The 27,435-nt window shown below is 45.4% G+C and overlaps 1 protein-coding gene across 1 annotated transcript in view; it reads left to right on the top strand.

Moving 5' to 3' along the window:
• The window catches only part of NELL1 (neural EGFL like 1), a 989,599-nt gene that overhangs the window by 252,479 nt on the left and 709,685 nt on the right, over window positions 1-27,435 (top strand). The window contains exons 8-11 of the mRNA XM_075547696.1: window positions 4,366-4,500; window positions 5,679-5,781; window positions 15,378-15,451; window positions 20,375-20,474. Of these exons, the coding sequence (XP_075403811.1) occupies window positions 4,366-4,500; window positions 5,679-5,781; window positions 15,378-15,451; window positions 20,375-20,474 (412 nt within the window). The remainder of the gene's footprint in view (window positions 1-4,365; window positions 4,501-5,678; window positions 5,782-15,377; window positions 15,452-20,374; window positions 20,475-27,435) is intronic.

The following is a 27,435-nucleotide window of genomic DNA, read 5'->3' as shown; positions in this document are numbered from 1 at the left end:
ATCCCTGGATTGGGTCCAGCCCCTGCCATAGTACCTGGACGTCACCCCAGGAATATATTCATAGAGTAGCTTTTCCCTTATGCCTCTTTGCTTTTTAAGCTTACCTCAGCAAACTCATGTTTTACTTGTCTTTTTGTGCTTGGCTTACTTAGCTTAGCATAATTTCCTCCAATTCTTCTCATGCAGTGATGTGTTTCATATCTTCATCACTGCTTTTAAGGGATGCATAGTACTTCGTTGTATGTATGTACCACCATTTTTAAAAATGATTTTATTGGCGGCTCATACAACTCTTATCACAACCCATACATGCATCCACTGTGTTGAGCACATCTGTACATTTGTTGCCATCATCGTTTTCACAACATTTTCTTTGTACTTGAGCCCTTGGGATCAGCTCCCTATTTTTTTAACCCCTCCCTCTTCAAGCTCCCTCCTTCATGAACCCTTGATAATTTATAAATTATTATTATTTTTTAATGTCTAACACTGACCAATACCGCAATTTTTTAATCCATTTGTCTGTTGGTGGAACCGGGGTTGTTTCCAACTCCTTGCAATTGTGAACTGTGCTGTGATGAACATTGGAGCACAGATGTCTGACTATGGTTTGTTTCTTGTCTCTTCTGGGTATATGCCCAGTAGGGGGATTGCTGGGTTGTATAGTAACTCAATTTTCATCTGTTTTAGATATCACCAATTCAATTTCCATAGTGGCTGTACAAACCTACAGGTCCACCAGCAGTGAATGAGAGTTCCTATCTCACCACAGCCCCTCCAACACTTGTTACTTTCTGATTTTCTGAATTGGGCTATCTTTGAGGGTGTTAGGTAGTATCTCATAGTTATTTTAATTTTCATTTCTCATGATCGGAGACATTTTCTCATATATTTATTGGCCATTCAGATTTCTGCCCTTGTGAAACTCCTGTTCAGGTCCTTTGCTTACCTCCTCAGTGGGCAATTAGTTTTTTTCTTATTGTAAGCTAGCAATTTGTGCCTCCTCTGTGTTTGTGTCCATCCCTATTTCTGATAGCCTATGCAGTCCCTGAGTCTAATGGGAATACAAAGGCTATCAGACATGTGCATATGCAAATATATTTATATATGAGGATGGGGAAATAGATTTATGTTCATATATTTATAGGTTTAGTATTAAGGTGGCAGATGGACATTGGGCCTCTACTGAAGTACTCCCTCAATGTTAGAACACTGTGTTCTAATAACCTTGCATTCTGTGGTGCTCACCTTAATGACATGATCACTGAAGACAAAGCGGGTGCATAAGCAAATGTGGTGAAGAAAGCTGATGGTGCCCAGCTACCAAAAGATAATAGTGTCTTGGGTCTTAAAGGCTTGAAGATAAACAAGCGGCCATCTAGCTGAGAAGCAACCAATCTCTCATGGAAGAAGCACATCAGCCTGTGTGATCATGAGGTGTTGATGGGATCAGGTATCAAACATCAGAGACCCACAGTAAAAAATCATATTGATGTGAATGCGGGGGAGCACGGAGGAGAGATCCAAAGCCTGTCTGTCGACAATTGGACATCCCCTCACAAAAGGGTCACAAGGCAGAGACAAGCCAGTCAGAGTGTATTATACCATCGATGAAACATATAACTTTCCTATGATTCTAAAATGCTTCCCCCACCCCCATCCCCCACTATCATGACCCCAATTCTACCTTACAAATCCGGCTAGACCAGAGGATGTACACTGGTACAGGTAAGAGCTGGAAACACAGGGAATCCAGGACAGATGAACCCCTCAGGACCAATAATGAGAGCAGTGATACCAGGAGGGGAAGGGAAAGGTGGGAGGAGAAAGGGGGAACTGATCACAATGATCAACATATAATCACCTCCCAGGGGGACGAACAACAGAAAAGTGGGTGAAGGGAGACAGCGGTCGGTGTAAGTTATGAAAATTAAAAAATATATATCAAGGGTTCATGAGGGAGGGAAGGAGAGTGGGGAGGGGGAAAATGAATCGATACCAAGGACTCAAATACAAAATGTTTTGAAAATGTTGATGGTAACATATGTACAAATGAGCTTGACACAAATGGGTATCTGTATGGATTGTGATAAGAGCTGTAAGAGCTCCCCCCCAAAAAAAGAATTTTTTTAAAGCCATCTTGACAGTAGATAACAACAGCACAGGAGTGAAATAAAGATAACGCATGCATTATCTTTCTAAAAATGTTTGTGTCATTTGGCGTCTGTGCTTTACCAAGACATCCCAAAGAACTTCATGATCACCCCTGCAAAACAAACAAAACAGAACAACCCACAAAACCAAACTCATTGCCATTGAGTTGGGATTCTGCTCCTGTACTACAGGGTAGATTTGCACCTGCGAGTTTCTGAGACTTAACTGCTTTACAGGAAGAGACAGCCTTGTCTTTCTGGTCCAGGAGCAGCTGGTGGTTTCAAACTGCAGACCTGGCAGGTAGCGGTCCAATGGATAACCACTGTGCCACCAGGATTCCCTTTAATGACCATCCATTCTCTTTAATCATAAATGCTGAAAATTTCGTGGCTAGAATTTTCAAGGCAATTCTGGATTTTCAGATCATTTATTAGGAGAAGGAGTGATGGGAAGCTAAAACTTTGAGTATAATCAATTCTTAATTTTTTGGAGCCTTAGTTCTGCATGTAGCTTATCTAGGATCCTATTTGCTTTTCCTCTGCCCGTCGGCATCATGCACAAAAGGCAGGTATAGCACAAACGTTTTCTTGGGAAATCCCCACACTTAGAAGGGATAAAATACCTACATCATTAGCTTGACATAGTCTTAGTTGGATCAAAGATCCAGTTGTTCTCTTGCAGAAATTACATAAAACATGGAGATGTGCATTTGATTGAAGGGGGAAAAGACCGGCATGGGCTTTTAGGAAATGGTATTTGCTTTTCAACTAGGTGAGCTCTAGTTAAGGAAGAGAAAGGGGTAATAAGAGCACTGGGTTGAAATATTCCTTATGAGTGTGACAATAGAAAGGGCATGGTATGTCCAGGTTTCTCATGGCAGTTTTAAAGGTAAATTGAATAGGTGCCATGGGAAGTAATCAGGAGCCATATCACAAGGAGCATGAAAGGAGACTGTTGGTCCGGATGTTGACCAAGAGTAGATTAAGCAGATGGTAGAGTGAAGACATGATAACTTCAATGTTTTGATAATAGATCAGTCTTGTTCAGAATGGGTTGAAGACAACACTAGCTTTAGTGGGGAAAAAAGGAGTGATTTCACAGTCCAAAGCAAGAAAGACATCACAGACACTTGGAACTAACCAAGGATGGGAGATAATGGAGTTCACCAGCTGTGTTTGAATCATCACTTGGTGCAGTTACTGGTGGGACTATTCAAGCTTGAGAATTCCTCCTGATCGTTTATGATTATTAGTGATGGCAATTATTAAAGCAGACACCAGGCTGCTTTCCATTGAGCAGATTCTTACTCATGTAACTATAGGTTGCTGGGACTACCTATCTTTGCAGGCCCCGAGAGCCTCATCTTTCTTCCTAGGAGTGGCCGGTGGGTTTAAATGGCTTACCTTAGGGTTAGCAGCCCAATGACTAACCCACTGTCTCACGTAGCAGAGAAATGAAAAGGTTCTTTGACAAAATCCTAACCTTCCCCATTGGGTTTGGTGTACTTTGTTTCATGGGCACACAGAGAAACATCCCTGGGGCATTCCCTTTGGGGGGGGGGATCCTGAACTGGGGGAGAAACTAGATCCTCCCATGACTTTGCCTTTCAATAGCTGTAGCTCTTCAGAGATTTAAAAAAAAAATTTTATTAGGGACTCATACAACTCTTATCACAATCCATGCATACATATGCCAGGAAACAATTACTTCTTACCTTGTAAACCAGGACCCTGTTTAGCATGCGAAGAACAGGGAAATGATGGTTGGAGATAAATGGAAGTGTTTTCTGCCTTATCCTCACTTTCTCAACCCCCCCACCCCCTTCATCCCCGAGGAGGTATCCGGTAAACATTCTAAGGAGTCCTTGAGATCATATCCATTACACGTGTTTCCGTGTGGGCTTGAGCTGCGAGTACACATGTTTATGAACACCCGTGAGGCCCCTGCTATGCAGTTTGATGGCTCGTTTGTTGTTCATTAGACCATGGGAGCCAATATGTCTTCAATTTAGAATGATTCCACCGTGTGCTTTTCATTTTATTTTAAAGATCCTGCTAAGAATCCCTGAGTTGGGAGTTGCTATGAGCATTTCTTCTCCCTCCTGCCTGGGTGGTTATTTTTTTTCCTTCCCCCTTTCCCTTGTTGCTATTAGCTTTATTAAGATGCTGCAATTGAATTACAGAAATTGCACTCAGTAATTCTTGTTTGCAGCTAAATTATGCAGAGACAAGGCTGAGTCAATTGGAAAACTGTCATTGCGAGAAGACCTGCCAGATGAGTGGACTGCTCTATCGGGACCAAGACTCCTGGGTTGACGGGGACCACTGCAGGAACTGCACTTGCAAAGTAAGCCTTTTTGTGAATCAATGAAAGAACTGTCATTGTAGGGAGTTAGGGCACCTCCTTCGTATGCACCCCTGGATCTCGACTGTAACTTTAATTCTAAGAAGTATTGCCTTTCTTTCACTGAGCAGCACCGAGGAGCAATCTGGACATCCATTGTCACCAAGTCGATCCCAGGGTATAGGGATGCTAAGGGACAGAGGCCACCTATCCCATCGGGTTTCCCAGGCTGTAATATTTAGGAAACAACCTGCCACTTCTGTCCCCCTCAGAGCAGCTGGTGGGCGTCACCTGCCCGTCATTCAGTTAGCGGCTGAGCACTTAGATCTGGTGGCACCAGGACCTCATTTAAGAAATCCTGTCATTTCTTATATCGGTGCTTGACTATGGAAATCTTCTTCCCATTGAGGGTAAACTTCTTTTTAGTTCTAATATTATTAAGCAATTTATTGTTTAGAATTTGGAGACTAAACTACAGAAGGAGGAAGGCATTTAGATATTTAAACAAATGTTTTTCACATGTACAGTTTAGCGACTTCGATTGCACTAATTATGATTTGCGAACAGCAGGGCTCCTTTGATTTTTCTAAACAGTGCAGCAGTGAGCTCCATTCAGAATTTTGTCCCTTTGAATACTCTTTAAAAGACCTTCTTGAAAAGGGTTTTTCTTATTTTTTTAGGGTACAGAGAATTGAAAGACTCTTCTGAGATTGGCCCTCGTTCATATACGCCTTCCCTGGTTTCAGAGAATTGCCAGAGTCCCCCAAATCAGTATGCAAACCCTGTCCACTTGAAATTATTTGATAAATATCTGGAGAATGCCATTGTTTGTCTAGGAAAATAACTGAATGGATTGTTAAAGCTTCACAGTGATTGACAGGGTCTGTAAAAAGTGTTATTTATGTTCTTGTAAAAGTGGGCTTTCTGTTTTCTGCCTAATCTGCTTAGCCTGCATGGGCAGGTGGGATGGAGCCAGTGATGTATATCAGGAAAGTAATTGAGGTGGCAAGGGCTCATTCGGGCTGGAGAAAAAGCTTATTTGTGGTCCCGGCATGGACGGGATATTCCTCACACGGTTTCTGTCCTCCTGACGAGCCTTCTGGGATGGGACGTGAGCCTCTCTTCGGAGGAGGGAGTCGGAGGGCATTTCTGAGGTCCCTTTTCTTGTCCTTCTTCCTCAGAGTGGCACCGTGGAATGCAGAAGGATGTCCTGCCCTCCTCTCAGTTGCTCCCCGGACTCTCTCCCTGTGCACATTGCGGGCCAGTGCTGTAAGGTCTGCCGACGTAAGTGCTGACTGAGGGTCACAGTGAGCCTCTGTGGGTCAGGGTGGATCTTTGTTCCTGTTCTTCGCTGGCCACTGGGAATTAATATTGATGAAGTGGAGGACCAGGGGGTGGGATGATATTTCATGTATGGGAGCAGCTGCGATGGTTTAGTCACCTGTGAGGTGGCCGACACGCTACATACGTTTTTTTCCTGTTTCCTTTAATTCTTACTTCAACCCTAACGTGGTATTTTTTTCTGCCTATGTACAGGAAGGAGAATGGTGTTCAGAGAGGACACATTACTTGGTCAGAGTCAAACCATTGCTAAATGGTAGTGTTGTAGTTACATCATTTCATGGCATCATTTCATGAAGTGAAGAGGTGGCGTTTAGCCCGTCAATCAGGTCACAGCCTGATGGTGACTCCCTGTGGGCGTGGCCTTCTCATAAGAAGGGTCTTGGGAACCCACCCTCCTTCTCACCTTTACCTTCCTGCTGGATGATCCAGATTGCTGCCAGAGCCCTGGAGATGCGCCCACCACCATTAGATCTGCAAGACCTTGTACCCACTAGCCCATGATATTCCTGCATTCTGCATCAATGCATGTGGCTGCATGAGTCTGAAGAGGGATTTATGGACAACTATTGGATCTAGGACTTGTGATGGACTGGCCTGAGATGTAGTCTCAATATATAATTAGTTCTTGATATAAAGCTCTTTCTCACCCATACATGAGTGTCACTGGATTTGTTTCTCTAGTCAGCCCGGCCCAACACAGGTGGTGTTGACATACAAAGTTGTGATTCTGAAGCACCATGTGCTTTGCAAATCCAGTTGCTACCAAGTCAACTTCCATATATATTCTCCAAGCGTCAGAGCAGTTTCCAACGGCTGACTTTGCAGAAGTAGATGGCCAGGGCTTTCTTCTGAGGTACCTCTGCAGGGCCTTGACCCATCTACTTTTTCATTAGTGGTAAGCTCATGATCCATTTGAATCACCCCAGCACTGCTCAGGTGCTTCACTCCTCTTCCTTTTGAATGATCAAGTTAAAGGCCAAATTCTGTATTTTGACTAATTGGTTTCATGATGAGATTCTCCTATTATTAAATGCCCTTTGCTAGAAATTTTGGCATATGGATCAGTTAAGATACAATATTTAATTCACATCAAATAGTTGGCCTGCCCAGTTTGTAATGCATTTGAAACTACCCTACCTCCCTACTATGTATGAAATGTCAAATCAAGTTAAGACAAGCAGAGTAATGACTGGTACATTCTAGTATGCTAAGTGCTTTAAGCCTGTTAGTAATTAAATATTCACGATACTTCTGGTTGGATGTTGTTATATTTAAGTCATTGAGTTCTGTAGGACGCGTGTTATATGTTTAGGGAAGTTCACTTTCCAAGCTCATCAGGCTGGTGGGTGAGTGGCAGAGGTGGGTCATAAAACTAGATCTGCCCAGCCACAGAACCAATAGTCTTTTCATCAGACAGTGTGACCTTCTGTAGGAAGAGGGAGTGTTTAGGCTAAAAATGTGACATCCTATGGATAACTTCAAGGTCATCTTTCTATTGAAAGCTGTGCCCAATGTCACTAGGCCTTTGCCATGCTTTTGCCATGTCATCTCAGAATGATAGTGCGGGCGGAGAGAGTGAGCCAGCTCACAATAACCTTCATCTTTGTTGAGTTGTTTCTAAAGGCACTTTGGAGCCTCCCTCCCATTCATGGTTGCCACTGGAGACGTCCACTTGGGGTTGACCTCTAGGGAGGAAATTATTTATTTCTGTTCCAAGGGCTTTTCAAAAGGACCACATGGCTCGAGTGCCTACTGTCGAGATGGTCATTGCAGTCCCATAATGAAGAGATTGTCTGTAGCAGGTAACCCTCATTTTGCCAGTCTTGATGGTCAGTGGGACGGTTTGCAGAGAAGGAAGTTGAAAACCAGTGACATATTTATTTAAACTAGGAGAAGCTTGTTTACATGTCAGACGCGCACGCAGCAGGAAACCATTGGCTGGACATGAAGTAGGGAAGTAGGTGAGTCCTTCAGCTGCTTTGTGTTTATGCTTTCGTCTTTGTCTCCATCTCCACACCCCATGATAAAAGCAATGCATTTACTGCATAAACATTGAAAAAAATCGCAGGGGAGAGAAAAGATAACAATGGAAAAAGTAGCCACAATACCACTACTTTAAAAAAAAACGACTCTTAAAATTTAAATGAATTTCATTTGTCTCCCTGCCGCCTTTTATATTTTGTGCAAAGTTGAGCTCCTATTGTAGAGAGAATATTATAGCCTATTTTGTTGGCTTAACTGTTGCCATGTGCGTTGTTTTGGTTTTTTTAAACTCACTGCAATGAACTTCATTGTGTTCTACTGTTTGGCCCTTGTCTAATTTATGCAGCCTTTCCCCAATTATTGGAGTTTTAGGTGGTTACTTACTTTGCATGCTTAGAAATTAATCACCAGGACATGTTTTGTATAGGGAAAAAAAGCATTTTATATTACTTTAAGATCGATATGTTAGGCTGGGTTGACCAGAGAAACAAATCCAGAGACACTCATATTTGTGTGAGAGAAAGTTTTATATTGAAGAGTAATTTTATATTAAGAAACTATCCCGGCCCAGTCCAGATCAAGTCCATAAGTCCTATATTACCCCATAAGTCAGATATTAGTTCATAAATCACTCTTAAGACTCATACAGTCACATGCAATGATGCAGAATGCAGAAAGATCATAGACTGGTGGGTGCAAAGTCTTGTGGATCCAATAATGGTGGAGACATCTCCAGGGCTCTGGCTGCCATCAGCATGGCTCCATGTGGCTTGTCAACAGGAAGGTGAAGCAGAGAGGGAGGAAAGAGAGGAAGTTCCCAGAATCCTCATGAGAATGCCACACCCACAAGGAGGAATCACCAAGGCCGTGACCTGATTTGACAGGCTAGACGCCACCCCTTCGATTTTAATATCCTCACATTGACATGAGATTATGTAACTACCACAATAGAATTCTCCAGACTACTCTGGAATTATTAGGTCAGAAGGACTGACATTTTAAGGCTGTGGACACATGATGTCAAACTATCCTAGTAGCTTTATATAAAAATTCAAGATAAAGACTTAAAAACAAATCAGGATAGGTAAATCCCTAGAGACAGCAATCAGAGGGCTTCCTCAGCTGATGGCACGGGAGGCCAATGGGTAATGGGGACTAATAATGGCGACGAACTCGTTTGAGTACATCTGAACCATTGAGCTACACGCTGTGTGAATTATATGCCAATGAGACTTAAAATATTACATGAGGGTATTCATTTTTCTGTATCCTAGTTTATTTGAGAGTTTAAAAATATTTCAGAAGGTCAGCAAATAAAGTTTCCTCTAAGATCTTCCTACATAGACAATTACGAGTATCAGTATGCTTTTTGCCTTTGTTTGGCATTCATACCAATTTAGCTAAGTGATTCTAATTTTCTCAGCAGTTTTGATTGGTCATTAGATGTGCTTATGGTTTATCCAAACGGGAATATGAATGAACTACTAGGAATACACACACACAATGTGACAGAGACACCATCGACAATTATAGGTCGAGAAGCTCTGTCCTAGAGGGTCTTTATTTCATTCTGGCTTTTAAGAAAAATATGCATGTTGCAGATCCTGAAGGTAGTGTCCAAACTAGGATGGAAGACCTCTCTCTGGTGCAGAGCGGCTTACTTTGGAGCTGGAGAGATGCTCCAGAGTGTCCAGGGTTGTGTCCCTAAGAGCATTAGGTATATTGTGGTGGTGGTGGTGGTGTGTGTGTTGATATTTCGGTGATCAGAATGGCTTGCTCGAGGAGGACATTGGTGGCAGGAATGGGAGGCTTCCTGGAGGAAGTGGAGCCAAGCTGAAGAGTCTGGCTTCCAAGGAGATGGAGAAGAAAATGATGATTTTGGTAGAGCAGCGTTCTGACCCCGGGTGTTGGAATTTCTAGATGCTTTCCCATATCTTCACATCAGGAAGACGGAGGCAGAATACTTACCTTGGTTGTTTCTTTTAGCAGAACTACACATGAGGTTTGGGTAAAGCAGGTTGTGTTTTCTGTTGACTGTTTTTGCATGGAGTTGTTGAAGTTACAGTAGAGGGCCTGCACTGTAAAATGGAACATTCTCCAAGTGTCCTCATTGCCTGACAAATGCACCCTGGCCTCCTGTTTGGACCACAAGACTCCTCGAGTGTATTGTGTAACGTGAACACTGCGTAGGATACAGAGCTAGTGTGTGTGTGTGTGCATGCGCGTATGCACGCACATACACATGTGTGTGCTCACAGGGTAGCTGAGTAGGGAATTGACAAATGAACAAAAGCTTCCCAGGTGGATACGGTGGTCAGAGCACATCAGCTCAAGGGAGTTGCACGCACACAATCATGAAGATAAACACAACATGTTTTGCAGCTCAAAAGGAAGATTTGAAGGCAGAGTCCTGGCAGAAACAAAGGAATACATTTAGAAAGGCCACGTGGGGCCAGGAAGGAACAGAGGCAGAGGGGCCAAGGGAGTTGACCATATTTCTAGGGGAGGTGATGTGGCCATCAGGGGAAATGCACCTGGGGAGGCGTAGAGGAAAGGATGGGGGTGAGCAGCATCCTGAAGTCCTGGTCCATGGAAACGCCCATCAACATTTGTTGCAGGAGACAAATAGATTGTTAGGCAGGTGTCTGGCAGGGCAAAGGTGCCAGGTTTTGAACAGGAGCCTCTGGGAGACTTACAGTGTGATTAACACAGTTGGGCAGGTGGAGGCAGTCGTTTGGCGAGCAGTTCATTCTGTTGGCATGTTTGGCATGTTTGAGTTTGAAGTGCCCGAGGGACGTCCTTTGGATGTAGGTGTCTTGCTCAGAGAGGACAGGTGTGGGAAGCCAATGCCGGTGAACTAGTTCCTCGGTTATTCAGCCCCTCTGATCTGCTGCTCTCCTTTAAGGTGTAACAGGGAATGCTGTTTATGATAGTGTAAGCTTCTGAGTGCCAAGGGATAGCTGGAGTGTGTTCAGGGTACAAATTGCTAAATAAAGACAGAGCAGCCTTGTACCTGTGTCTGATGGAGGCAGGAAGCCCTCCCTGCCCATTGTGTATTCAGTTACACCCAATGACAAATGTGTCTAGTCGCTGCAGCATAGAAATGAAGCTCCGATGGAAGAGGTTAGTTGTCTGTGGGTAACCGCCTGCCTCTCGAGTCTCAGCCTATTTGTTTCTGACATCATGGAGGCATGCATGTTGGTGCTCAGTTTCAATTTCATGGTCAGGCACTGTGAAGTATTCTGGTTTGCATGTCCCCGGTGCGATGGGAAAGGTTTCCAGGTCTCCATTTACATTTCTCCTCATACTGAAAAATGCTGGAATGGAGCCCCAAATGCCCGAGCCAAAGGCACCGGAGCCTGACTCATCTTATGCTTGAATTTCCTCAAACATCCAAAGTAAGCTTTTTGGCTATAGATCAAGAAGTTGGCTAATAAGGACTGAAGCCAGGCCTGTGAATGGCAGCACCAGGGAGGCCAAGGTCCTATCAGAGAGGAGGGCGGGGGGGTGAGAACGCAGGGGAGCTTCTTCTGAGCTCCAGTGGAGATCCTGAGAGCCGATCGCAGATCACTGCGGAGATCCTCCATTATTGTTCTTGTCTTCCGCACCAGTGCCAAAGCCCAAATGGCCCCTGGCCGAGGCAGGCAGGACCATGTGGACATCATCCGCCACTGCCCAAAGCACCCTCTGGCTGAGGACATACAGTTTAGTGGACATTTAATTTTTATTCTAGACTGGTGGGTCGGGGATGGATGGGTGTGTACGCGGGCTGGCTGAGGAGAGCCTTCTGGGATGACTCTGAAAAGGGCAAGGGAGAGCTCAGGGGAACGTCTTATGATAGGGTCATGTACGTGTCCGCTGCCACCGTGTGGGTGGCAAAAGGCCAAGGAAAAAGAACAGTGTCTGTTTCCTTGCTTCCCAGCCGGGTCCAAAGAGCAGATGGCCGATTCGACAGCAGCACAGTTGGCAGAACTGCACTCTTGAGAGAGCCCACCTTGCCAACTGGGCAGCAGCTGCGTTTGGGAGTGTGGGAGCTTATTAGGCTGCAATGCCAGGCCCTTGGAGGTGTGCTCTCCCCCATGGTAGTAAATTGGGGAATCCGCGTCATCATAAGAACCCGTGAGTCACCATCAATGGATTTATCTAGAAAAGTGAGGAAGAATAGATGGTTCAGGAGTGGGTGGTGTTTTTTTAATCACGAGAGAAATGAGCCCATCTAAAAAGTAGACTGCTTCTCTATTTACTGTTGCTATTGTTTTGAAACCATCGATATCTGCTTCTAATGGCTTACATAATACCGAACACTAGGAGGTGGGGGGACCTTTAAGCTGGGGATCAGCCATCTCACCCATTGCTCCCCAGGAGCAAAGACTGGATGGTGTGCTCTTGGGGATTTGCTGCCTAGGAAACTCCATGAGATGCGTCTTTCCTGCCTATTGGGCCACCGTGTGCTGGAATTGGCTCGTAAGCACACAACAACAATGGAGGATCATTAATTCTAATTTATGTATTTTGCTTACTTAACAATAAGCCTAGAGGACAGAAGTTCATTCATTCAAATCAGTTTATTTTGCTCACTAACAATAAGCCCAGCGAAGCACTGGGCTTAGGACTGGTGATAAAATTCTGAATAGACATGATTCCTGCCTTCATGGAGATTGTAGTCCGCAAGGGAGCTATCTAATGAAATGAACAATTAAGAAATAAATGTTCAGGACTAATAAATACTTTGTTTAGGTCCAGACTGTCATGGAAGCACCATGTGAAGGCACTTAGCCAGCTAGAGGTCAAGAATGACTTCTTGGAGGAAGAACTAACCTGAAGCCGAGGGGCTTGGAGGTGGCCGGTGGCCGGTGGCGGGTGGATGGGGCTGAGTATGCCTTTAAAGAGGACAAAATGCTCAGAGCCTAGGGGAGAGAGGACGAAAGCTTGGGTAGAGCATGTGTGGAGGTGGGAATGTTTTGGGGTCGGGGGAGAGCTCAGGGCTTGGTGGAACATTGACGCTTGAGGCAGGAGTGTAGGGGTGGTGAATCATCCTATGTGTCAAGCAAAGGAACTTGAACTTTATTCTGCTGGCAGTAGAGACCCATATAACTTGAAGCAGGGCCTCGGGTTTGAATTTTAAAACCGTTCTTACTGCTTGCTGTACAGGAGAGCTTGGAAGATGGGAGAGTATGGGGGCTAAGATGTAGGAGATTCTTGCATACCGGAGAAGGGAGACGACGGTGGATGGTGTCATGAAGAGCGGTGCAGCAGGGATCTGGAAACAGAGGGAATCTAGGACGGATGAACCCCTCAGGACCAGTGGTGGGAGTGGCGACACCGGGAGGGAAGGGGTGTAGAAAGGGAGAACCGAATTGGGGATCTATGTGTAACCTCCTCTCTGGGAGATGGGCAATGGGAAGGTGGGTGAGGGGAGACACCGGGCAATGTGAGATAAGATAAAATAATTATTTATAAACCATTAAGGGTGCAGGGGGAAGGGGAGAGTGAGGAGGGAGGGGGAGGGAAAAAAAGGAAACCGAGCTGACTCCAGGAACCCAAGTGGAAGGCGTATTTTGAGAATGACGAGGGCAACGAGTATATAACGGTGCTTTGCTCAAGAGTTGTAAGAGCCCCAATAAAAAGATTTATTAATGAAAAATAAGTGAGGTATAACACTAACAAATAAAAATTATAGTTTTATTTTCTCCTAAAAAAAAAAAAAAGAAAGTGGGATGATTTGAGGACGACTTGAGGAGGGAGCATTTATTGGATTTGGCCTTAGTTAAGAGGTAGGAGCTCAAAGGGATCCCAAACTCCTCGACTGTGTGCCAGGGCGGTGCTGGTGCCATGCCCTGGGAGATGAACAGTAGGGCAGAACAGGCTGGGCAGTCTGGGGGGTTGCTTCAGGGTGGGTTTTGAATGGAACCGCTTGGTCTGTTGCTGTCTGTTCCTGCTCCTGGGACCTGTGTGTTGCAGAGCCGAACTGAGCTCTACAGGGGTTTCTGGGATGAGTTTTGGAAAGTAGATTGCCAGGTCTTTGTTCTGAGGGGCCTCCAGGTCGACTCAAACTCTACCAGCTTTTTGCTGGGCAGCCTAGTGTGGTCACCATTGGCACCACCCGGGGATCCCTCCCGGAGCAGATGGACTCTGAGCTGGAGCTTTGCAGGCACGTCCTTAGGGGGTGCTTTTAAGAGGAAGGCTCTTGGCGGTTCCTGGTGACGAAGGCGGGTGGGCAGAGCAAGAACTTGAGCGGCAACGCCAGTGCAGCATGGCCTCAGCCCTCCCTGGTGGGGTTCTGGAGCTGGAGCGAGCCCGCAGCATGTTCCTGAGTTGGGCCAGGCAGCTGGCCTTTGTATCCTCTGCATCAACCACGTATGGGATACGGGCTGCCCCAGACACAACCCTCCAAACCACCCAAACCAGGACGGGAACGGGCCTTGGGTGAGGCAGCGCTCCCTGGCTGTGGGTAAGTGCTAGAGCAACACGCAGCCAAGAGTTGTTGGGCACCAACTATGGCCTGAGCGATAAGTCGATAAAGTGTTCCGCGTGATCCCTTACAGGACTGTGAGGTCATGCAAGTCACTGTCTCTTGGCTTGTCTGTGTCGCTAAACAGCGCTGGAGACAGCAGATTGCTAAGGGAAGTAACTGAGCATCCCATGACTCCCAAACTCGAAATCCCCAAATTTAATCTACTCAGCTTCACAGACACAGAAATAAGGCCCCGAGAGAGATGATTTTCCCAAGACCAATAGGGAGCTAATGGCAAAGATTTTCTTCCCTTCTCCTGGAGGCTGAGGCTGGAAGGCTCCTCATTGGAGGCAGGGGAGAGGGTAATCAGGCCTTGGACGTCTGTTTGCACTTGGCGTGGGTGGAGACCTGGCGGAGTCAGATGAGGGTCATGGCAAATTGGCATCGTCTGCGCTGATTTAAAAGGGGTCAGCAAGTTGCGTCGAGCACTGAATCTCAGTGAAATCTAAATTGAGCGATCAGAACTCCATTTATGCTTGTCTTGGAAATTTTTACAAGGCCTCCTCCGACCCTCTGCCCTCTCTCTTAGCCTCTTAAGCTGGTCTTTCCACAAGGAGTCTCAGTAGTACATCGATCTAGCATTTCCCTGTCCTGACTTGTACTTGTCTTTGAGCTTCTTAAGAATACATGTACGGGCCACGGCTGCCCGCTCTTCATGTGGACCAAGAAGACAGTTGGCATCGTTCTCCACCGTTGTCATGGTTCTGATGAGTGGAACCTGTGAGCCTACTTGCAGCCAGTGGTGTCTTTATGGCTGGAGCCCGTGTCCCTCCCTGCATTAGTTTCCTCTGGGTATTGCCACCCTGAAACAATTGTCTGTGCTTGGCGTGCAGAACCAGTGACAAACACGTCCGAGATGAGAATACGATCAGGATGACAACTGAATGGGAGGTCCCAGGGCCCTCCCCCAGAGGAAGCCGATTTGCATTGCTCAGCGTCAGAGAAGTGCTTCTGTGCCACCTGTTGGAGTTAGGTGGCACCCTGAGGCCATGGGGTTGCGTCGCAGGACCGCCTGACGCACTCTTCTGTTTCATTGCAGCTAAATGTATCTACGGAGGGAAAGTCCTCGCGGAAGGCCAGAGGATTTTAACCAAGAGCTGCCGTGAATGCAGAGTAAGTGTTCATCATATGATTCTCGTCCCTTCTGGGGAGCGAGCAGAGAGACACGGAGGCATCCGTCTCTTGCGTGGGCTCGATTGGCCTTGTGATGGACCCTAGGGGGCAGGACTCTGTTTGGTGAGCTGACATCCAGCATGAGTACTTGTCCACTGTCACTGTGTGGTCACCTTGTCACCTGTGGTTCAGGTGGCCTTGGGAAAAACTATGGAAGCAATGCTTTGAGAGGACAGAGAGAGGTGGCTGCTAATAAGGTGCGGGGAGATTGACAGGTATCCCGGAATCACATGGACTGAGACATACAGAATCCCAGAGCTCTGCCAGTGACCATCTAGCAAACGTGCATTGAGCTCCCTTGTACTGGCTTCTGTATAGAACAGTGAGCCAAAAACCAAAATCCTTGTCATCATGGGACTTGCAGTCTCGGGGAGAAGGCGCGCAGTAAGAAAATAAACAAATAGTGGGAGGGTGGGGGAAAATGAGCAGCAGATATTAAGGGCTCAAGTAGAAGGCAAATGTTTTGAGAATGATGATGGCAACAAATATACATATGTTCTTGACACAATGGATGGATGGATGGATTGTGATGGGAATTGTATGAGCCCCCAATAAAATGATTTTAAAACAAGAAAATAAACAAATACACACTCCACGGCCAAATGCTGTAACCCTCCATGAAGCAGGAGGAAGGCAGAGAGCTTTGGGTGGGCTGGATGATTCGGGAAAGCCTCTGTGAGCTGGTGCTGTTCACACCCTGACCAAGGGGATTGGGACTTGGGGCTCTGTTATCAGACAGGTTCAGGGAAGATTTCTGTGAGACTTTGGGAAGGCCTGGGCATGGGTTCAGAGGTCAAGTTCGTGAATAGGATTTACCAATGTCAGGGCTCGCTGTGGTTCATCCTTTACTGTGTATATGAACATTTGGTTGTTCTTTGACAATTTAGAAAGAAGTCAGGGCTTATCTCTTTACACAGATGGGTGTGTGTGTGTGTGTGTGTGTGTGTGTGTGTGTCTGTGTGTGTGTGTGAGGGAGAGAGAGAGAGAGAGAAGGGTGTTGCTTTTTTCACTCTTTCAGGTTTTCAGTAGTTGTCTACTGGTTGTTACATGTACAAAGAGAATGGCCATTGGGGATAATACCCAACATTTCTTAAGCATTTGTGGTTTTTAGGTACTTTAGGCAGCATTTTAATCCTTACAATAGCTTTATGAGGTAGCTCCTGTAGGTACAAGCTAAGGGAGCAAGCTGGGATCTGAACCTGTGTAGTCTGGCTCCACCATTTCCTCCCTCGGTGTCTCTGTTGCCAGTCCCAATGGTGTTGAATCCACTGAGATATATTCCCGTGTCAGAATTTTGGAAGGGTTGGCTTAGTCATATGAACATATAAACACTTGCTCGACCAATGACACGGAGACCACTGCTCTATGAGAGAAAAGATAAAAGAACCGGATTTGTACCACCAATGCAAAGCTCTGGGGAGCATAGCATAAGAACTCACCACCGGGAGGATTTTGAGATGAGCCCAGCTGGCATAGCGGATATGGAATGGGCTGCTAAGTGCAAGGTCACCAGTTTGAAACCCCTGCCTTCTCTGAGGGAGAACTAGGAGGTTTTCTACTCCCATAAAGAATTACAGTCTCTGAAACCCACCGGGGCAGTTGACTGTAGGGTTGATATGAGTTGAAATAGACTTGCTGGCAGTGGGTGGGTAATCAATTAGGTGCTTTTGTTTTGAAAATAAAGCTTAAAGAAGGGTCTGTGCCTAATTATGTGACTGGGCTAAGTGAAATGGATGGCACCTTTGTCACTCTAAACACAGTGTGTGCTATTTCAGGGCCATAGAAAAAGTATTTATCTCTATTTAAACATTTGATTCAGATTCAACTCAATAAATATGGCAGTCATTGATTATAATTATTGACATTTAGTCAACAGTCAAAGCAAAATTCTTTATGTAAAGAGAACCTTTCATAGCAATTCTTTTAAAATAAAATTTAAAACTCTTTAAAACGATGATTCTCATCCTGTGGGTGGTGACCCGTTTGGGGTCAAACAACCTTTTCACAGGGGTTGCCCGATTCATAACAGTAGCAAAATGACAGTTATGAAGTAGTAACGAAAATAATTTTATGTTTCAGGTGGGGTGTCACCACAATATGAGGAACTGTATTAAAGGGTTGTGGCATTAGGAAGGTTAAGAGCCACTGCTTTAAAAAAAGAATTTTTAAAAATCTGATTTATATACACATTAAGAAAAGAAATACATGTTGAATTTATAACATTTGGGTTATGGACAAAAGGTATAACGAGGAAATGGAAAGCTGTCCTGAATCCCACCACCCAAAGATAATCTCTTTTAGCAATTTGATTTCTAACAGGAAGAGCACAATTTATCCTACGGTTTTAGTTTGGGCTCACCCAGAAGCCACCCTGAGCTAAGGATTTCAGTAGAAGTGGTTTAGGAAGGGCAATAGAAGTGATTTATTGAGGTAGTGATCCCAAGAGAAACCAGTAAGAATGTACAGATACAGAATGGGTAAGGGGAACAATTTTATTTGAAAGTGCCAACCCTTAGCCTGAAGCCACCAGGGTTTGTGGACACTAACCAGTACCCCAGAGATTGTCCTGATCTAGACAGAAAAACCTCCACTCCAGTCTACCATTGGCTTCGGACCATGGTGGTGGAGGATTTTCAAGGTGCAGGAAACTTCTAGTGTGTTGCACAGAGAAGGTGGATCCAGTGCCCCTGGGCAGCCCTCTGGAAGTGGCAGGTGTATGTGCATCAGCAAGGCAGCATGCAGTCATTGGGAGGGGGTGGGTCATGAGCACACAGACCTGGTAAAAGGGTGCCAACAGTTTCACTTTCGTTCACCCTGGGAGGCAATAGCTCATGAATAAATACCATGATACTGAAGGATAGCGGTAGCACTGTGATGCTAGGTACTTGCCAGTGTGTTTTCCTTTGCTTTAAGCTTAACCCATTTGTGCAAGTGAAAGTTTACATCGGATTTACCTTGATCGGTTCCATTCCCTGTTGCAGACACAAGGGAACATCTGGTAAGCTCACTCACCTCAGGTCGGGGGCGAACGTTTGAGGCTCAGTGTCTGTCACCCAGCCTGGCTGGGACTGAGGGAGGGAGAATAGGATGTAGGTGAATGGAAGTGGCCATGTGTGAGTATCAGGGCCAAATGTCAGGTTTCAGGGCCCCTTCCAAGGCAGGAGACTAGTCGGCAGTCTAGATGCCCTAGGAAACAGTGGGGCTGAAGAGTCAAGCTGAGGAAGAAAAGCCGAAAGTGCTAGAGGCTGGGCTGAGCCTAAAAAGAGGAAGCTAAGGTGGAGAAGACAAAAGATGGGCTGTTGTAAATTAGTTTACATTTGACATTTGAAGCAATGTTACATTCCTGTTTGATCTCGGATGCACCTGATGCGATGGGAGTTTCTGGCAGACCGGAGAACTCTGAGGCCCTTGGGTGGGGGATGGAAGAGTCAGGATGTGCCCCAACCCTTTGCCTGTCAGTTCTTTCATATTCTATGTTGAGAATTGCCGTTTGTCCTTAAATGAGACTCCCCCGATTGGGCTTTCTTCTCAGTCGGCTCAAAGGAGTAAAATGAAATGTGTGAGATAAAACAGGGGACTCTTCAAGCCTATTTTTCCTCCTAGCAATTAATGGACTAATTACTAAACTCTGAGTAAAACTAAATACAGATGCTACAAATGTCAACAAATGGGCCCTTAGGTGAAGTCAGGGCATAAAGATTCAGCTGCTGAATATTTAAATTTTTATTGTAATTGGGTTTATTTATATCTGGGGGAAACCAAGTACTCATCTGAACTGACCCTCCTTTGGCTCATTCATCCGGAATACCTTAACTATTCTCTATTTTCTTTGCTAGGAAAGATAATCTTTCTTACTGCATCATTCAAGTTCCCTCCAGCGTGGCCTCCTCTCCATAAACTATTCCTTCCTGGCAGATTAATTTTTTACCATGCAACCTAACAACGCCTGTATTTGCGTAGCTATTTTAGCCCTCAGCATATTTTAGTCCCTCGATGGTATAAACAGTTTGCATACTAGGTGCTAACCAAAGAAGCCTTGGGAGACAGGCCTGACCATCTACTTCCAAAAAACGAGTCACTGACAACCTTGAAGAGCGCAGTGCTACTGTGACACACATGGGCTTGGCACAGGTCAGAACTGATGCCCTAGTAATGGTTTCCAGTTTACGTCCCCTTTTCTCCTTCCATCGGCACTATGAGCTCACCACACATCAGGATTTATCTTGAGCTTCAGAAGGCCTGTTGTAAAGCCAGTGATGTGCTGGAGCTGGGTCTCAAGACTTCTGAGACCGACTGCACGCATCTCTCAAGGTTGCATTCAGTGAAATCGTGCTGGGTGTCTGACGTGGGTCAGCATGTGAACGATTCCACCAAGAAAACTTTCAGACACTTCAAATTAGGACTTGAGTGTCCCAGGGGAGGACCTGAAATGGCGTAGCGTTGAAGGTGCTTAGTTACTAAGCAAAGGTTCAGTGGTTCAAGCCTGCAGCATCTCGGTGGGCGAAAGATGTGTGCTCCTGCTTCCATGCAAATTGACAGCCTTGGAAGCTCTAGGGAGCATTGTCCCATGGGGAAGCGGCTTCATGGCGGTGGGTGTAGTTCTGGTATTTTTGGTCCCTAAGGTTTGTTCACCAGCACACCACTGCCAGCATCTTGCTTTAAAAAAGTTGCTAAAAAGTTGTCTAACTGGAACATCTCATGACTTATTCTTTTAAATCTCCTCCATTTTATGTGTGATTTTGTCAACATTTGTGCAATTCTTAGGAGAATCGTTCATCATTGTAGGTTGTTATCACTGCAGGCTCTTCACAACGAGCATTTTAAATTTGGATCGCTAAAAATATCACTGTCTTGTTCCCCTAGGGCGGAGTCTTAGTGAAAATCACAGAGATGTGCCCTCCTTTGAACTGCTCGGCAAAGGATCACATTCTCCCTGAGAATCAGTGCTGCAGTGTCTGCAGAGGTAGGTGCTTGGGGGTGGCCTGGGGTGTGTGAATGATTAGTGTCATGGTAAGAATGTCGCTCCACAACGCTCCTGGGCGTCTCCGAAAGTTGTATTCACAACTGGCACGGCCTCTGCCATAGAATCTGCTCCATGAGCCTGCTGAGAGAATTCAATGGGACAGTGCAAAAGTACCTAACATTGTGCCTCGCAGGTGTTAGATGCTTAATGCATCATCATTCCTATAATATTGGCAGTTATTTCTGAAATAATGATTTTTATAACTCCTGCCGTCATTACTTCACTTTTCCTCATGAATGGGAGTAGGAAGCATTCATTTTGATTTTCTGTGGGCTGATTCCCATTACAGAGAATGACGTAGGCTGAATCTTTACCAAGGACGTATATACAGATTTTTAGCTTGTTACAAGAGAGGAATCTTCATCAAAGGAGCACCTTAACTGAACCAAATCGAACTCGCTGCCATCCAGTAGCTTCGGACTCATAGCTGCCCGACCGCGCAGAGTCGAAGTTCCCCTGCAGATTTCCCAGGCTGCCATTGAGTCAAGACTGGCTCATCGTGACCCTACAGTGCAAAGTAGAACTGCTCCTTCTAGTTTCCAAGACTAGAACTCTCCACAGAAGTAGAACGCCCTGTCTTTCACCCACAGAGAGGCTGGTGGCTTCGAAACGCTGACCTTGGGGTTAGCAACCCAGTGTGTAAGTACTATGCCACCAGTGCTCCTCATGAGAATGTAAAGCCTCTCCTTGTTCCCTCGGAGTACCAGATGGGTTTGAACTGACCTTGCAGTTCCCAGCCCTCCTCCTAACCCGCTACCCCACCAGGTTTCTGTAAGTCACACTTTATTACAAATTCCTTTCTAGGCAGGAATTGTTTAGAGTCCTATTTCTGGAATTTCATTCTTCCTCAAATTTATTTTAATATCTTCAAATCACAAATATTCACTTCCGCGTGGAAACGTCTCCCCCCTGCCAGAAGTTGATGGAGCAATAGATTCTAAAATTTATTTTTAAAAGTGAAAGGAGCAAATTCAATTCAACTTACTGTGCTATGAGATTTTACTAGTTTAAGACTATGTGCCTCATGAATATGTCTGCACATGCTCACACACCCAGTGAGTTTCGATGGTTTGGACTTATAGTTAAACTTCCAGAGTTAAATCCAATCCAGCCGCATGGCAGTTTAGCTCAGGGAACCCAGTGTTTTAGCTTTTACCATCTTTTCTCTGGCGCAAAGATTGGCAAGTCACTGAACAAATGGCTTAGGGTTTGCAGGCCCCAGTTGACGTGTGAAGGCAACATAGACAAGAGTCAATGAATTCATCTGGTCTGGCTGTTTCAATGAAACTTTATTTACAAAAACAGGTGGCAGCCCATAATTTCCTGACTTTTGTTCTCGCACCTTCCTCATATATCAACACCCAAATGAACAAGCACATAAACACCAATTGCTGATGAGTCCGTTCTGATTCATGGTGACTCTCTGGGGGTCAGCGTGGAACTGTGCACCCCAGGGCTCTCCATGGTGCTGCGTGCCCTCCTGAGGTACTTCTAGGGGAACAGAAATGACCGGCCTTTTGGCTAGCAAGTTACCTGATATATTAGTGTTGCATGTTTCATCTTGGTTTGTGTTCCACGGAGATTCCTTCTTGTGGTTGGTCATGAGAAACTGGTTTTTGGTAAAATTTTGGGGGAAACTTAGTACCTTAGTCAAAACTGGCACCTAGGATCAGTGACATGCTGACCATACCATCAAAGTATCTGCCTGATTTCTCTTCTTAATGACCACAATCATGTTGGCAGCTGGGGTGCTTTAGAAAGGCTTCCAGATCAAGTGGAATTTTCATTTATTGGTAACCAATAGGGGTCTCACAATTTAATGCAAAATCCATTTGCTATTTGTTGAGGTGCCAAGTAGGACCCAGTTTATGTAAATCCTTTCTGATTTATGATTTTATTAGAGCAGAAATATTGATCCGTCCATAGAAATTCAAGAGGAATTTCATTGCTGTTACGTACCCAGTTTACAATAGAGCCGGTGTCATTGCTTCAGCGATCCCTGGACTTGTCCACCAGTGAAGATACTGAGCCACATGTCACCTCTCTGAAAACTGGTCTTCTCGGGCACTGCTTACACCATGCAATCTGGAGGCTTTGGCCAGACCTGGCACAGCTTTGCCGAGCAGAGTGGGAGGCAGAAAAAAGACACTTTGTAAGGCTTCATTCTTAGACATGAGCTGATCTATATAATGGAGGGCTTTCTTCTCAACCAGGTTTTGACAAGTGATGGCTGTTGGGTGAGAGAGAGAGAGAGAGAGAGAGAGAGAGAGAGAGAGAGAGAGAGAGAGAGAGAGAGAGAGAGAGAGAGAGTTGTGTGTGTGTGACAGAGATTCATTTATGCTTTCCTAAAAATAGTGATAAATATGTATGCAACAAGACACTTGTCATTTCAACATTTTCACCCATACAGTTCAGTGATATAATATTCATTATGCTGTGTAACCCACATCATTATTCAATCCATTTCCCCCTATTACTTCTAGCAGAAGCTCAGTGTCCCCTAAGCAGTGAGCTTCCCTTCCTCCTTCCCTTCCTGCTTACCCTGGCCAGTCAGGAACCCACTTAGGTCTGTAGACACTGCCTATTTTAGATACTTCATATAAGTGGTATCATGTCCTATTTGTCATCTGATGCCTGACTTATTTCACGCAGCATGATGCTTTAAAGGCCCATGTATGTTAGAGCCTGTATATGGACATCATTTCTCTATAGGACCGATTAATTATTCGTTATACATGTACTACATTTTGTTCATACAGACATCTGTTTTCAGACATTTGAGTGGTTGGAAACCACTCTTTTTGGGCTAGAACTGGAGCATGTTTCAGAGAAGATCTGGACTGGGAAAAACCCTCTCATTGAGAGTTGAGAAGTATGAAGTCTTTGGGGCATATGGATTCTCCTGGGCCTCTCTTATGCTACTTCCACTTCAGAATTCAGACACCAGACATGCAGGAAGCACTGTTTTTGGCTAAATCACACCTCAGCATCCTCTACTGCCATTACCTCCTTCTTTGATGAGCCCCTTGGGAGTTTCAACCTTGAACTCATAGGGGAGGAACTCAGAACATCCACTTCCTGTGTGTACATCCTTAGACTTGTGCAGCAAACCAGATAATCAGGAAACAAAGGCATGTCTGGGCAGTCAGGTATTTTGTTTTTCATGGAAACTTATAATTTATATGACAATTAATAAAAATCAGTAGAGGTGAGTTCAAAGATTTATTGTCTTGAACTTTGCTGTGTTGTTTTTTTTTTTTTCTTTCACTCGTTAGCGCTAATTCCTATATACCTCCCAAGAGCATCTCCGGAAGTCACAGGATAGCCTCTCCCAGTATTGTGGGAAATATTTCCCCCTGTGACTTCCAGTAGTCTTTCGCCTTTTCCTCCACGGTCATGTTCTCTGAATGATAGCTTGCAAGAGAAAGGCGGGGGTGGACAATTTCTATTCTGGAAAGCCTTGCTAAGCCCAGAGGGCCTTTCTTAAGGCAGGTTATTAAGTTCTTCTTGCTCCCCCCTCCTTTCTTTCCTCTGTAAAACAGAAAGTAATGAAAAAGTGAGAAACACTCCATTTTTATGCAAAGTAATTTCTATCCTGCATATGGAAAGGTGGCACTGTTTGCTTTGTGGATTGAGAGAGTCTGCTGACTACAAGCGGCCAGAGAGGTTGGATGCTAAGGAGCAGAAATGCCTATTTGGAGGCTGAGCACAGTGGTAGGGAAAGCTGTGGGCCGCTGCTCTCTGATGCTATTGATTACCAGAAACTGCAGCGGCTGCTGTCTCTTTCAGTACCTGCACCAAAGGCCCTTCAATTAGCATATCTATCTCTTTACTTAGGTCATTAGTCTGAGTGAAATCACCACTTGAGAATGGCATTCCTCAGAAGGTAAAGGCAGACCTCTCTTGCCTGCTGGGGGATTTTTACATTTTCCTGGCTTGTTTTTCCTAGGACTCTGAGAAACCGCCTTCTCTGTGGAGGCTGAGATGGGGGATCTGAGGAAACTGCCCTAGAACTTTTTGCTTTTTCCCAGTGGGCTGAGCACCTTTTATTGTAAAATTTCCCTAACTTAAACAACAACAACAACAAAAAGGAGTTTGATTTGATAATGCCAATTTATGATGTGTTTTTTTTTTAAACTTAAGAGGCAAAACTCAACTCGCTGCTTTCACGCCGCGTCTGGCGCCTGTGTTTATGGAAGTGAGCCCTTTGGTGCCGCTGCTGAGTTTGAACTACCAATCTTGGGGTTAGTAGTAGTTGTACCAGCCAGGGGCCTGCTGAGCGTCAAGGAAGAGGTGGAGATGTGTTCCTGTCACCCGAGTCGCTTTTGCCGTTCTCCTGTCAATCAGTAGGAGCAGGGTTCTCCCCGGTGCCAGTTCGTAGGCTCTATTCTGTGCGCACACAAACCCTGCTGAAACCCCATTTTCCTGAAGGTTCACTTTCTTCCCCAGTAGAATTCACAGGAGCATAGGAAACTTTTCATTTGTCATTGATTGTTATACCTCTTCTGCCCGCCCCATCCCTCCAGGGACTAATCAGTACAGGTGCAGACAGCAGCTCTTCAGGCATCCCTCTTGGGGGGAGTGAAGCCCAAGACCTTCGCCTTAAGGGGAACAGGCTGAGAGTGACGTCGGGTATTCCTGGTGGCCACAGACCTGGCATCTGAACAGACCAGGCGCCCTGACACCTGGCCTCCGTAGATCCTGGGTCATGCCACACACCATCACGATCTCCCCTGTGCTTTAGAGGAAAGGGAAGGTAACGAGCAGGACAGGTGGTTAAAGTGTAGCTGGGCCCCTCCGCAGAACACCGAGGAGCAGTTGGGGCAGACACATGCAAAAGGAATTACGGTGATAGACGTTGGCAGAGAGCGACGGGCCCAGGCCGCAGTCTCTAGAGAGCTTCACCCTAAAGAGCCCTCACTGCCATGGCAGCTTCTCCCAGCCTCTTCAGAACAGCGAGTACAGAAGAATGAAATTTGTGTATCTTCCGTATTACCTTGAGCTAATGGCTAGAGCAGGAGCCTGTGCCCGTGAAGTGTGAGGCCGTGGGTGAAGGAGGGGGGAGTCACAATGTCGTGACATCCAAAATTCTAGCTGGAGGATGCACTCAGGCATGAACGTAGCCCACAGGAAAAGATGGCTGTTGAATTACTGGTGCTATTGGCTAAAGAAAAATAACTTTTTGCACCTTTTCCGTCTAGCCTCGGAAACACGGCAGGAAAACACATCCATCATCTGGCCCATCCCCCGATTCTTGACACCCCCCCCAGTGTTTTATTTCCCTCACGATCAGGCCGTAATTATATCTGCAGTGTCATCGATGACTCTGGAGGGTTTTGCTGCATCTTGATGACTCTCAGTGTTGGGGAAAAAGTTCTTTCTGACATCTGTTCCAAATGTGTTAGCCATAATTTTAATTCATGCTCACTCGCCTTGTCATCTGGCCTGGTCTGAAATGAGTTGAGATTATCAGTATTATTTAAAATGTTATGCCCTTCAATTAATTAAATCCTCCCAAAGAGTCTTGGCACCAGACAATTTTCTCTTTCATTTTCCTCATGATTGTAGGTGGGCGTTTCATTGAAATGGCTTCAGAGAGAGAGGATATCAGGGTAGTTGAGGTTAACAGAGGCCTGATGAACAACATTGCGTGGGAATCTGAGTTAGTGTCTACATGGTTGACCTGACCATTTCAGGTGGGCCAGGTCCTTCGTATACCCGTCGATGGGATTCAGTCAAATGCAGAGGAAAAAAGAAACCCCTCCAGATGTGAGTTAAAGAGTGTTACAATGGCAGGACTATATAAAAGCCCTGGTGGTGCAGTGGTTACGAGTTGGCCTGGGAATTGCAATGTCAGCAGTTCGAATCCACCAGCCACCCCAGAGGAAAATGATATGGTGTTCTCCTCCTGTTAGGAATTCTGGTCTTGAAAACTCACAAGAACTGTACTCTTTTGTCCGATAGAGCCACTCTGAGTTGGAATTGACTTGTTGGCAATGATATAAGTTCAATGGTGAGGGTTAGGAAGCGAGGACCTTAAATGGAAAGTACAGGGAGAACATAATATCCATGGCCATGAAAAATGGCACAAGGACTAGGGGGTCGGGAAGCCTCCAAGAGGAAGTTTGTTGTTCCAGAGAGAAGACTTGAAACTTGGGGTAGGTCACCTAGGACAGGAAGATCATTGATGTTGATCATTGCCAAAGACATCAATTGTTTCCTGAGATAAACCCTATGAGAACCTGGAGCACAGGCTGTAACAGTCTTTTTCTGATGGCTCAACCCTCCGGTCATGTCAATGAGGCACCCAAGGGATGGCTGCCACCGTCATGGGTGCCAGCTTCTCCCATCCTATGTCTGCTGGTGTCGTGTGCTAAAGGACATCTACGCTACTCATCAGGGATGAGGCCAGGACAGGCCATTCTCTGTCCTTGCCAGCTCATGAGTAGGGTTGACACTGCACCTATGGGGCACATGAAAGAGGCTATATACTCCATCTTTCTTTGGCCTTGAAGTATGACTTTCAAGGGGAGGCAAGCACAGTGGATGTGAGAGGTACTGGATGTGTGAGATTCGGGTTCGGCCGGGTGGAATCTGAGTAGCGGTGGTCTATGTGGAGTCACACTTGCATCACTAGGAGAAGCCAACGCCCGTGCCCAAGAATAGTGATGTATTCACCCTCGAAGGAATCACAGTAGGTCAAACTGAAGATACAAGTTCACCACTAGCTTCAGAGACCAGATAGAGCAGAAATGTGTGGTTGATTTTGCCAGTGTTCATTACAAAGGGTACAATGTGGGGGCCCGTGTTTTTAAAAGGCAGTACTTAATGGTATACAAATTGGGCTGATTGATTTAAAGAAAGCCATGCAATCTTGCTGGTGGTATTATCTGTTGGTCTT

Source organism: Tenrec ecaudatus, chromosome 4 (genome assembly GCF_050624435.1).
Source record: "Tenrec ecaudatus isolate mTenEca1 chromosome 4, mTenEca1.hap1, whole genome shotgun sequence".
In the NCBI taxonomy this organism is placed as follows: Eukaryota; Metazoa; Chordata; class Mammalia; order Afrosoricida; family Tenrecidae; genus Tenrec; species Tenrec ecaudatus.
The sequence above is the reverse complement of the archived record's forward strand: the minus strand, read 5'-3'. Positions and strand labels throughout refer to the sequence as shown.